Source organism: Symphalangus syndactylus, chromosome 9 (genome assembly GCF_028878055.3).
Source record: "Symphalangus syndactylus isolate Jambi chromosome 9, NHGRI_mSymSyn1-v2.1_pri, whole genome shotgun sequence".
NCBI lineage: Eukaryota > Metazoa > Chordata > Mammalia > Primates > Hylobatidae > Symphalangus > Symphalangus syndactylus.
The window spans coordinates 71537839-71550308 of NC_072431.2; the positions used below are offsets into that span (position 1 = coordinate 71537839).

The 12470-nt window shown below is 48.2% G+C and overlaps 1 protein-coding gene and 1 pseudogene across 2 annotated transcripts in view; both read left to right on the forward strand.

Annotated features, from left to right (window-relative positions):
• The window catches only part of LOC129489845 (zinc finger protein 510-like), a 28555-nt pseudogene extending 25069 nt beyond the window's left edge, over nt 1–3486 (forward strand).
• Nucleotides 3033–12470, forward strand: part of LOC129489849 (huntingtin-interacting protein 1-like) — a 34047-nt gene continuing 24609 nt past the window's right edge. For both annotated transcript variants that reach the window (XR_010122560.1, XM_055293025.2), the window contains exons 1-9: nt 3033–3495; nt 3608–3748; nt 4514–4611; nt 5279–5351; nt 6756–6939; nt 8076–8164; nt 8561–8677; nt 11342–11443; nt 11992–12135. Coding sequence is in view for 1 of the 2 variants with exons in the window: in XM_055293025.2 (XP_055149000.1) it covers nt 3725–3748; nt 4514–4611; nt 5279–5351; nt 6756–6939; nt 8076–8164; nt 8561–8677; nt 11342–11443; nt 11992–12135 (831 nt within the window). In the remaining variant the exon portion in view is untranslated. The remainder of the gene's footprint in view (nt 3496–3607; nt 3749–4513; nt 4612–5278; nt 5352–6755; nt 6940–8075; nt 8165–8560; nt 8678–11341; nt 11444–11991; nt 12136–12470) is intronic.

Below are 12470 nucleotides of genomic sequence, written 5' to 3' on the forward strand. Positions count from 1 at the left end.
AATTTAGGATGAGATGTGCGTGGGGACAAAGAGCCATATCAGATGATTTGGTTATTGTAAACCTTTGATTATTTTTCTACAGTTCTCATGAAGTTGATTTAGACAGTTTTGCTTGGTTTATCAATGTTTCTGTGGGGGATGGGGACTTGGAGCTACCTACTCTGCCATTTTTGCTGAAATCAGTCAACATGTTATATTTTCACTTTTACATAATTGAATGTTTTCCAGTTTCCCTTGCGACTTATTCTTTGACCCATGAATTATTTAGAAGTGTATTTAATTTCCATGTGTTTAGAAATTTTCTGGTTTCTTTTTTAAATTGATTTAGTTTAATTATTTTATGGTCACAAAACATATTTCATATGATTTCAGTTATTTTACGTTTCTTAAGATTTGTTTTGGCTGGGCATGGTGGCTCACACCTGTAATCCCATCACTTTGGGAGGCCGAGGCGGGCGGATCACCTGAGGTCAGGAGTTTGAGACCAGCCTGACCAACATGGCAAAACCCCGTCTCAAAAACACAAAAATTAGCCAGGCATGGTGGTGCATGCCTGTAATCCCAGCTACTCAGAAGCTGAGGCAGGAAAATTGCTTGAACCCAGGAGGCGGAAGTTGCAGTAAGCCAAGATTGCACCTCTGCACTCCAGCCTGGGTGACAGAAAAAGACTCCACCCCAAAAAAAGATTTGTTTTATGACCCAGGTTCTGGTAAATCTTGCTGAATCTTCCATGGGCAAAGAATGTGTACCCTGCTGTTGCTGTGTGAAGTCTCCTGTAAATGTCAGTTAGGTTCCATTGATTGATAATGATGTTCAGTTATTGTATTGTTTGCTGATTTTCTTTGCTGTTTTTTTCCTGTGAATGGTCTAAGCTTCCTATTTCCTGTTTCTTTGTATATTTTATAGTTTTTTATTGAGAACGTTGCATTTTAAGTGTTACAATGTAATGACCCTCAAAATGTGATTCTCTCAATCACCTGGGATTGCTGGGTTTTGCTTGTTGAGGTCTGGAGCTCTCCTTTTGTTACTTTTCCAAACTATTTTTGCAAAGTGTTTCTTCCTTGTGCTTGTGTGGTCACTGAAATTTGTTTCATTATCTCTGCAGTCAACCAGCCACCTAACATCGATTGCCTTAAATAGGTGGCTTTAAATGGGGTGGGCAGAGGAGGATTTTGTCTCTTTAATAAACTCTTCTGAAGGATGTCCCTGGGGAAGCCACTATTGCTGAGAGGGCCAAATAAACCAAGGCAAGCATCCGTGCTGGTCCTCAGAGACCCATCGGACCCACCAAAGTGCAGAACCCACGGTTTTGGAGGACAGAGTTCCGCTGCTCGCCCTGGCATCAGCCAGCTGCTTCGGGAACTCAGGCTCAGGAATGGGGGAGTGTTGGCTAGTTGGCACATGCCACTCACTCGTGAAGATCAGCAGCCTCTCCCTTCATTGTTTAAGTATGTCTCTGGTTGTTAGGAGTTTCTGGTCATGTTTCAGAGTTCCAGAAGAGCTGATTCCAATCACTCTTTCTAGCTCAGTGGTTGCTTCAGTGAAGGGACTGACCTCTAGACTACAGTTTCCTACTCTGCCATCTTATGTGACTATTGATATTTATTTATTTATTTATTGAGACAGAGTCTTACTCTGTTGGCTGGAGTGCAGTGGTGCAGTCACGGTTCACTGCAGCCTTGACCTCCTGGGCTTGAGTGATTCTCTCACCTCAGCCTCCCGAGTAGCTGGGACTATAGGTATGTGCCACCATGCCTAGCTAATCTTTTTTTTTTTTTTTCTTTTTGTAGAGATGGAGTCTCGCTGTCATGCCCAGGCTGGTCTCAAACTCCTGAGCTTAAGTGATTCCCCCTGCCTCAGCCCCCTAACGTGCTGGGATTACAGGCATAAGCTACTACACTTGGCCATGAGTCATTTTTAAAAAAACAGATTCCAACGACGTGTCTTTTTGATTGCTATGTTTAGAAGATTTATATTTAATTTTGGACGGGTTTTTATTATCTATTTTCTAACTTGTTCCCTCTGGGTTTTTTTATACCTGTTTCCCTTTTCTTGCCTTTTTATGGGGTACTTGGACATTTCTTAGTATGCCATTTAACTTCATATGCCATGCTAAATCAATTCAGTATGCCATTTAGTATATATTTTTGTATAGGATTTTATAGGTGGCTGTAGAGATTATATTATACATACTTATGATCATTGGCTAGTATCAACCTTTTACCAGTTCAAGTAGAATATAGAAGCTCTACCGCTTTCTAGGCCCCTCTGCCCTTCTTTATGGTATCGTTGTCTTGAATATCACCTCTACATACATTTAGAGCCACGTGAGATAATGTTATGATTTTGCTTTTGCCTACCAAATATAATTTTTAAACTCGAGATTATATTCATCCAAATATTTACCCTCTTATTGCTTTTTTAAATTTCTTTTTTTTAATTTAATTTTTATACTTTTCCTTCTGAAAACAATCTTTCTGGATTTTTCTTCATTTCTTTTTTTTTTTTTTTTTTTTTGAGACGGAGTCTCGCTCTGTGGCCCAGGCTGGAGTGCAGTGGCGCAATCTCAGCTCACTGCAAGCTCCGCCTCCCGAGTTCAAGCAATTCTCCTGCCTCAGCCTCTCCGAGTAGCTGGGACTACAGGCGCCCGCTACCACGCCCGGCTAATTTTTTTGTATTTTTAGTAGAGACGGGGTTTCACCGTGGTCTCGATCTCCTGACCTCGTGATCCGCCCGCCTCGGCCTCCCAAAGTGCTGGGATTACAGGTTTGAGCCACCGCGCCCGGCCAAAATGTTGCTTTCTTCATGTGCATATCCACCCAAGATTAGGACATAGTACCAAACCATTGTAATTCTCCAAGTGTTTATTGAACGGCTCCCCTGTCCCTGGCATTATGGGAAACAGCTCAGCAGAGCTCAGTCCCCACTTCCCAGGAACTTATAGTCTTAATTGTGGAGAGAACAAATAGTCTAAAAACAAAGAGAAGTAATGAAAGAAAAAGAAAAGAGCTACTTTTGTGGTAAAATTCCCTTCCCTTTTCCTATGGTTAGTTGGCTTATCCTCAGAGAAAGTCCATTTCTTTTAATGTTACTCTAAACCAAACACTCCTCGGAAGTTAAATCTGCAAAATAACAACATATACTCTACAGCAATGAAGAAATTAGCTTTTTGATTATCTACTCTTCCAAAGGATTTGTAGCATGAATTACTCTTTCCTCACCACCAGGTCACTGAGGACCAGCTTTAAATAATCCTCCTCTGTAGCATCATAATTGAATCCCAGCGCCATGGAGTTTATCTCCTTGACAGCCTGTGCCTTTGGGCTGGGGAGGGGGCAGGAAGGCCAGGTGGCTGCTCTGTCCCCTACATGGGGCTGATGAAGACACCCAGCACCCCTCAGGTCCTTCTCCATCCCTAGGTTGAAAGATCTGTTCTACCGCTCCAGCAACCTGCAGTACTTCAAGCGGCTCATCCAGATCCCCCAGCTGCCCGAGGTCAGCGTACCCGACCACACACCTTCGGCACTGCAGAGGCCCCAAGTACCCTCTTAAAGGCCGGCGGGGCCTGGCAAGCAAGCACTGTTTGAGGATGTGTCTCCATCTTCAGAACCCACCCAACTTCTTGCGAGCCTCAGCCCTGTCAGAACATATCAGCCTCGTGGTGGTGATCCCTGCAGAGGCCTCATCCCCCGACAGCGAGCCAGTCCTAGAGAAGGATGACCTCATGGACATGGATGCCTCTCAGCAGGTGTGGATCACTTGGGAGAGAAACATGGCCTTTCCTCTTGCCTGCAAGTACAGGGGAGAGGCTCGGGGAAACCCTGGCCAAAGCCCATTGATTCTAACCAGGTTCAGCCTTCTCTTCACCTAGCACCAACCTAGGCTGAGCATCCTGCTCTGTGGCTCCCAGAAGGATCATAAATGGGTCTGGCTGGGTGCAGTGGCTCACAGCTATAATCCCAACAGTTTGCAAGGCTAAGGTGGGATGACTGCTTGAGGCTGGTTCAAGACCAGCCCGGGCAACATAGTAAGACCCCATCTTTACAAAATTAGCCAAATGTGGTGGCACACACCTGTGGTCCCAGCTATGTGGGAAGCTGAGTTGGGAGGATCACTTGAGCATGGGCAGCCAAGGCTATGGTGAGCTGTTATCACGCCACTGCACTCCAGCCTAGGCAAGAGAACAAGAACCAGGCCCTAAAAATATAAATAAATAAAATTAAAATAAAAAAATTATCCAGGCATGGTGGCACACACCTATACTTCCAGCTACTCAGGAGGCTGAACCAGGAGGATCACTTGAGCCAGGAGGTGGAGGCTGCAGTGAGCTATGATTGCACCACTGTACTCTAGCCTGGGCAGTAGAGCAAGAACCTGTCTCAAAAAAATAAAAAAAATTAAATGGATCTGAACCAAATTGAGAAAGGGGCATTCTCCCATACCATTCAACTGACCCACACACAGAATTCTCTGGCTCTCTGACTTATTCTCACTCCTTTTTGGTCAACCACAGAATTTATTTGACAACAAGTTTGATGACATCTTTGGCAGCTCATTCAGCAGTGATCCCTTCAATTTCAACAGTCAAAACGGCGTTAACAAGGATGAGAAGTGAGTCCAAGCTGGGTTCAAGCAGATGGTTCAGGAGCTAAGTTAAGCCATGGTCTGCCTCAAAACACTAACCAAAGAGGAATTCTTAATGATACTGGGGCTTCTTAGATAAAGAACATCTTGAAGGGTCGGGGGCAATGGCTCATGCCTGTAATCCCAACATTTGGGGAGGATGAGGCAGGAGGATTTTTTAAGGCCAGGAGTTTAAGACCAAGCTTGGGCAACATAGCAAGATCCCATCTTTATTAAATAAAAGTAAAACAATTAGCTGGGCAGGTGGTACACACCTGTAGTCCCAGTTACTCAGGAGATTGAACTGGGAAGATCACTTGAGCCTGGGATATCAAGGCTGCAGTGAGCTATGATCGTGCCACTACACTTCAGCCTGGGTGACAAAGCCAGACTGTCTCTAAAACAAAACCAAAAACACACAAAAAAGGAATGTCTTGACCCTCAAATATTGGCCCCTTTAATCTCAGAACAAAATCAATAACCATGGACTTATGAGTATTAGATTAGTATCTGGTAACATTTAGAGCATAATTTATGGCATTTCAAAGAATTGTCCCCAAATTAATACCAGCTTTTAATTTCTTCCCGAGCTGACAATTAAAAAGAGAGGGATAGAAGCACTATGGAAGCAAACTCATTCCCCTTCTCTTTCCAGGGACCACTTAATTGAGCGACTATACAGAGAGATCAGTGGACTGAAGGCACAGCTAGAAAACATGAAGACTGAGGTATGCCTTGGATCTGCTCTGCCTTTGCGCTTCACCAAAACACGGTAGATTTGAATGTTAAATTTGCATCACACTGGCCAGGCACAGTGGCTCACACCTGTAATCCCAGCACTTTGGGAGGCCAAGGCAGGAGGATTACCTGAGGTTGGGAGTTTGAGACCAGCCTGGGCAACAGGGTGAAACCCTGTCTTCAATAAAAATGCAATAATTAGCCGGGTGTGTTGGCAGGCACCTGTAATCCCAGCTACTCGGGAAGCTGAGGCATGAGAATTGCTTGAACTTGGGAGGCAGAGGTTGCAGTGAACTGAGATCGTGCCACTGCACTCCAGCCTGGGCAACAGAACAAGACTCTGTCTCAAAAAAAAAAAAAATTGCATCACATAGACAGATTTGGACCACATCCTCAGGGTAGGTTAATTAGTAGAAACAAGCCAGGCATGGCGGTGCACACCTGTGATCCCAGCTACTCAGGAGGCTGAGGTAGGAGGATCACTGATGCCCAGGAGTTTTGAATCCAGGCTGGGCAACATAGCGAGACCTGTGTCTCTAAAACCAAATAAAAATTGGTAGAAATGCTAAATCCAAAAGAACCAGGTCTTCTTGTGTTCTCTGTCATAATGCATTTCCATTTTACATGCCATGAGGACAGCATTTAGGCCAGGCACAGTATCCATGTGATTGATACCCAGAGATGACCTTGGTCCCCACGAGGCTGAGAAGCTGTGGAAAACAAGACCAGACCTTCTCACATGGCGATAAGGAGAGATTGGTTTGCCGGGCACAGTGGCTCACGCCTGTAACCCCAGCACTTTGGAAGGCTCAGGCAGAAGGATCACTTGAGCCCAGCAGTTCAAGACTAGCTTGGGCAACATAGCAAGACCCCATCTCTACAAAATACTTTTTAAAAATTAGCTGGGCATGGTGGTGCATACCTGTAATGCCAGCTACTTGGGAGGCTGAAGCTAGAGGATCTCTTGAGCCCAGGAGGTTGAGGCTGCAGTGAGCCATGATCACCTCACTGCACTCCAGTCTGGGTGATAGTGATACCCTTTCCCCTCTTCCCCAACCGCCAAAAAAAAAAAAAAGAAGAGACGGCTGTGAGCAATGTTGGTGCTGTATTAACAACCGCCCCTCACAGTGGCTGGTCAGGTGACTTTACCCACAGAGACAGCTGCTGCTACCCCCAGCCACTCTAAAGACCACAATTCCCCGGCCATCATCCCCTGTTATTGCTGTTGATTGAGGGGCTCCTAATGACCAGATGCTCCAACCCTCCTGGGACGTGGAGAGTTGACTTAGGGGAATCGGGTATTTACTTGGAAGCATGGTAGGACCCGCTTCTCCGGCCCATGCCTGTGACCCGTGGCAGCGGGCGGTTGGCCTCATGACCCGAGTCTCCCACAGAGCCAGCGGGTTGTGCTGCAGCTGAAGGGCCGCGTCAGCGAGCTGGAAGCAGAGCTGGCCGAGCAGCAGCATCTGCGGCAGCAGGCGGCCGACAACTGTGAGTTCCTGCGGGCAGAACTGGACGAGCTCAGGAGGCAGCGGGAGGACACCGAGAAGGCTCAGCGGAGCCTGTCTGAGATAGAAAGTGAGCAGTCGGTGGGGGCGGGGGCGGGCCCTGGGGGCAGGCACGGGCAGCAGAGCCCAGCTGGACTCAGGATGCGGCACAGAGGCTGGGTTAGGGTTAGGGTTAGGGTTAGGGTTAGGGTTGCACGTGCCTGTAGTCCCAGCTACTCTTGAGGCTGAGACAGGAGGATCACTTCAGCCCAGGAATTAAAGGCTGCAGTGAGCTGATTGCACCACCACACTCCGGCCTCTGTAACAGAGAGCCTTGTCTCTAAAAAATTTCAATTAAATTTTTTAAAAAGCTGAAAGCCCCCATAGAATAAATGCCATGTACGTAAGTGCTGAAGAGGCATGAATCCCTGGCTTGATTATTTTTTTGTTTTGTTTTTTTTTTTGAGGTGGAGTCTCACTCTGTCACCCAGGCTGGAATGCAGTGGTGTGATCTGGGCTCACTGCAACCTCCACCTCCGAGGTGTAAGCGATTGTCCTGCCTCAGCCTCCCGAGTAGCTGGGATTACAGGCACACAGCACCATGTCCAGCGGATCTTTGTATTTTTAGTAGAGATGAGGTTTCACCATGTTGGTCAGGCTGGTCTCGAACTCCTGACCTCAGGTGATCCACCCACCTTGGCCTCCCAAAGTGCTGGGATTATAGGCATAAGCCACCTCGCTTGGCCCCGGCTTGATTTTTAACTAGTTGAATTCTTTTTAAAGATGACTTCCTGGAGAAGTTTCTGTAAGTAGGACTTTCAAGGGAGAAAAGCATATATGCATTCCTAAATCAAAGGAGGATCTTTGGCCGGGCACAGTGGCTCATGCCTATAATCCTACTGAGGTGGGAGAATCGCCTGAGCCCAGGAGTTTGAAACCAGCCTGGGCAACATAGTGAGACCCCCATCTCTACAAAAATTAGCCAGGTGTGGTGGCATATGCCCATGAGCCCAGCTACTCAGGAGAATGGGGTGGGAGGATGGCTTGAGCCCAAGGAGGTCGAGGCTGCAGTGAGCAGTGATTGTGCCACTGCACCCCAGCCTGGGTGACAGAGCAAGACTGTCTCAAAACAAAACAAGGAGGATCTTCTAGGGACCCTGGCTCATTGCAAGGAGGGCAAGGGTCCCTGCTAGGGTAGACTCCTCACCTTGGTCCTTGGCAATACAGGGAAAGCTCAAGCCAATGAACAGCGATATAGCAAGCTAAAGGAGAAGTACAGCGAGCTGGTTCAGAACCACGCTGACCTGCTGCGGAAGGTAGGACCCTCAGCCCCCATCACCATCCTGCAGGCCCCGCCCCTCCGGGGAGAGAGTGGCTCAGGCCTGTGGCTTCCCCGCGGCCAGCAACCCCTACATTGATCTCTAAGGCATCGCCGTCATCTCGGGAACCACACCTTTTCAGGCTTCCTTGCTTCTGTGTCTTGGGCTCTGTCCTGCGTGCCAATCCCATGTAGGTCACCCACCTTCTTTATTGTTTTGTAAATACTTGAGCGTCAAGCATCTGAAGGTGATAGCTCTGTTCCGGCTCTGGGTAGGAAAGTGATTCCCGTGTCTGACTCCAGGGCGTGCACAGCCTGAGTGTGACTGTCCTAGAAGGAGGACGTCCTCTAAGCCTGGGATCTCCTGGTTCAAGACACTGTTCTTCTTTTGCAGAATGCAGAGGTGACCAAACAGGTGTCCGTGGCCAGACAAGCCCAGGTAGATTTGGAACGAGAGAAAAAAGAGCTGGAGGATTCGTTGGAGCGCATCAGTGACCAGGGCCAGCGGAAGGTGAATGGGAGGAGGAGCACTCGGGAAATGAGGGAGGGGGCTGTTGAGCTGGTGGCAGGGGCTTTGTGGCCTTCTGCTCCACGGGCAGTTCTGTGGGTCGGTTGGCATCACACAGCAGGGAGCACACCATGGTGGCCACACAGAACAGCAAGACACCATCCCCAGTGCATACACGAAGTAATAGAAGGACTCAAGTTGCCTGGGGTTAATCAGCAAAGGCTTTCCAAGGATGAGGCTGGAGGAGAGTTTGAGGAAAGGAAAACACATGGGTAGCAGAGAGAGAGGGATGAGCTTTTTTTTTTTTTTTTTTTTTTTGAAACGGGGTCTCACTCTGTTGCCCAGGCTGGAGTGCAATGGCGTGATCTCAGCTCACTGCCACTTCCACCTCTTGGGTTCAAGCGATTCTCCTGCCTCAGCCTCCTGAGTAGCTGGGACTACAGGCACCCACCACCACGCTTGGCTAATTTTCGTATTTTTAGTAGAGACGGGGTTTCACCATATTGGCCAGGCTGGTCTCGAACGCCTGACATTGTGATCCATCCACCTCGGCCTCCCAAAGTGCTGGGATTACAGGTGTGAGCCACTGCGCCTGGCGGGGTGAGCATTATTTATAAAAACTTGAGAACAGGCTGGGCACAGTGGTTCCCACCTGGAATCCCAGTGTGCGGGAGGATGGCTTGAGGCCAGGAGTTCCAGGCCAGCCTGGGCAACAAAGTGAGACCTTGTGTCTACAAAAAATTAAGACATTGGCCAGGCACAGTGGCTCACACCTGTAATCCTAGCACTTTGGGAGGCTGAGGCAGGCAGATCACGGTCAAGAGATCGAGACTATCCTGGCCAACATGGTGAAACTCCATCTCTACTAAAAATACAAAAAATTAGCCAGGCGTGGTAGCGGGTGCCTGTAGTCCCAGCTACTTGGGAGGCTGAAGCAGGAGAATCGCTTGAACCCGGGAGGCAGAGGTTGCAGTGAGCAGAGATCACGCCACTGCACTCCAGCCTGGTGATAGACTAAGACTTCATCTAAAAAAAAAAAAAAAATTTAAGAAATTAGCTGGGGATGGTAATGCATGCTTGTAGGCCCAACTACTTGGGATGCTAATGCAGGAGGATTGCTTGAGCCCAGGAGTTTCACACTGCAGTGAGCTGTGATCGTGCCACTGCACTTCAGCCTGGGCAACAGAGCAAGACAAAAAAAAATGTAAAAATTATCCAGGTGTAGCAGCATCTATGCCTGCAATCCTGGCTACTTAGGAAGCTGAGGTGGGAAAATTGCTTGAGCCCAGTTTGAGATCGAGGCTGCAGTGAGCTATGATCGCCCCTCTGCACCCCAGCCTGGGTGACAGAGTGAGACCTGTCTCTATTAAAAAAAAAAAAAAAAAGAGGCAGGCACAATGGCTCACACCTGTAATCCCAACACTTTGGGAGGCTGAGGTGGGCAGATCACCTCAGGTCAGGAGTTCAAGACCAGCCTGACCAACATGGTGAAACCCCATCTCTACTAAAAATACAAAAAAATCAGCCAGGCATGGTGGTGCATGCCCGTAGTCTCAGCTACTTGGGAGTCTGAGGCCGGAGAATCACTTGAATCCAGGAGGCAGAGGTTGCAGTGAGCTGAGATCACACCACTGCCCTCCAGCCTGGGCAACAGAGCAAGACTCCATCTCAAAAAAAAAAAGAGAGAGAGAGCACCATTGTGTTGGGGCAGGACCAACAGGCAGATCAGAGGCTTAGAGGTGGAGTTACAGATATCGGACAGATCAAACCAAATGTCATAGGTTTAGAGGAGTGGCTTTCACAGTTTTCTGTGACCCCACATAAAAAACTACATCTGTCTCATGGAAATACAAGTAAGTTTCACCAAGCAATACTCATCCTTACTATGTGAATTTGTTTGGCTATTTTCTGTTCTATTTAATCCATGTTTTTAAATGTTAGCTGTGAATTTTTACTAAGGAGTCACAACCCACTCTTTGACAAACACCATCAAGAAATAAAAGAAAGAGTCATTTGGGGATGGCAAGGTGCTGTAGTTCAGCAATATACCAGCTGTTGGGATGCCTGAATTTAAGACCCAGTTTGCCTTTAGTATTACGGACTCAAGCATGACATTTGGGAAATTTTTCTAAAATTCCTTCCTGGAGGCCAGGTGCAGCGGCTCACACTTGTAATCCAAGCACCTTGGGAGGCCAAGGCCGGAGGATTGCCTGAGGTCAGGAGTTTGAGACCAGCCTAGCCAATGTGGTTAAACCCCGTCTCTACTAAAAATATAAAAATTAGCCAGGCATGGTGGCGCGTGCCCATAGTCCCAGCTGCTTGGGAGGCTGAGGCACAAGAATCTCTTGAACCTGGGAGGCAGAGGTTGCGGTGAGCCGAGACTGCACCACTGCACTCCAGCCTGGGCAACAACAGCGAGACTCCATCTCAAAAATAAATAAATAAATAAATAAATAAATAATAAAAATTCCTTCCTTGACATCCACATTTTCAGTATACTCTGGGGTCTCGCCTCCTCCTCCCATACCCTGCACTTTTTTGGGGGGTGTAACTTACATACAGTAGAGTTTACAGATCTCTTGTTGATCACTTGGGACATTTTTACATTTTTATATTCTTTGCCACTACCACCCAGATCAGAGTCCCTCTGTTTTTCTTCTCTTTCAGACTCAAGAGCAGCTGGAAGTTCTAGAGAGCTTGAAGCAAGAACTCGCCACAAGCCAACGGGAGCTCCAGGTTCTCCAAGGCAGCCTGGAAACTTCTGCCCAAGTAAATAGCTCCTTTCTTTTTTTTTGTTTTTTGAGGTAGGGTCTTCTTCTGTCACCCAGGCTGGAATGCAGTGGTACGATCGCAGCTCACTGCAGCCTCCACCTCCCTGGGCTCAGGTGATCCTCCCCACTTAGCCCCCCGAGTAATTGGGACTACAGGCACACACCACTACACCTGACTAATTTTTGTATTTTCTTTGGTAGAGATGGGGTTTCACTATGTTGCCCAGGCTGGACTCGAACTCCAGGGCTCAAGTGATCCTCCCACCTCAGCCTCCTAAAGTGCTGGGATTACAGACATGAGCCTTCATGCCTGGCCTCCTTTCTTGCCCCACCCCTGGCTTTGGCGTTGCTGTCATCCACCATCCTTGGCCTGGCCAAGTCAGCCCCAGCTGCAATCAGTGCGTCCTCGGGAGGGAATCAGAGTGGAAGGTTAAAGAGCCATCACCTTCCCAGTCCTTGCAACCCGGTGGTGGGTTGGACCTCTGGGAAGTAAGGACTATTTAACTCAACCAGCGTCTCCCACTTTCCTTGTGGTCACCTTTGCAGTCAGAAGCAAACTGGGCAGCCCAGTTCACTGAGCTAGAGAAGGAGCGGGACAGCCTGGTGAGTGGCGCAGCTCATAGGGAGGAGGAATTATCTGCTCTTCGGAAAGAACTGCAGGACACTCAGCTCAAACTGGCCAGCACAGAGGCAAGTCACGGACACGGACACGAGCGAGCACCTGTGAATTCCCACTGAGGGCCTCTGTGCATGCTTGGAGGCCGGGAGGACCCCGGGGCTGCTGAGAAGGGGTTTGGGGCCTTGGCCTGATTGTGCAGACACTCTATAGGTGTAATGCCAGCAGGCCCTGCATTGCCTGCAGAGCCCATGAGGGAAAGCAAACTGCGGTCTTTTTTGTATGAGAAGAGAAGTTTGGCATCTCCTCCCAGCCATGAGAAGTGGCAGCAGTGATCCATCCGCACAGCCTCTGTGGGCAGCCGCACACCCTGTGCACACAGTTAAAGCACCTTTCTCTGTCTCAAGCT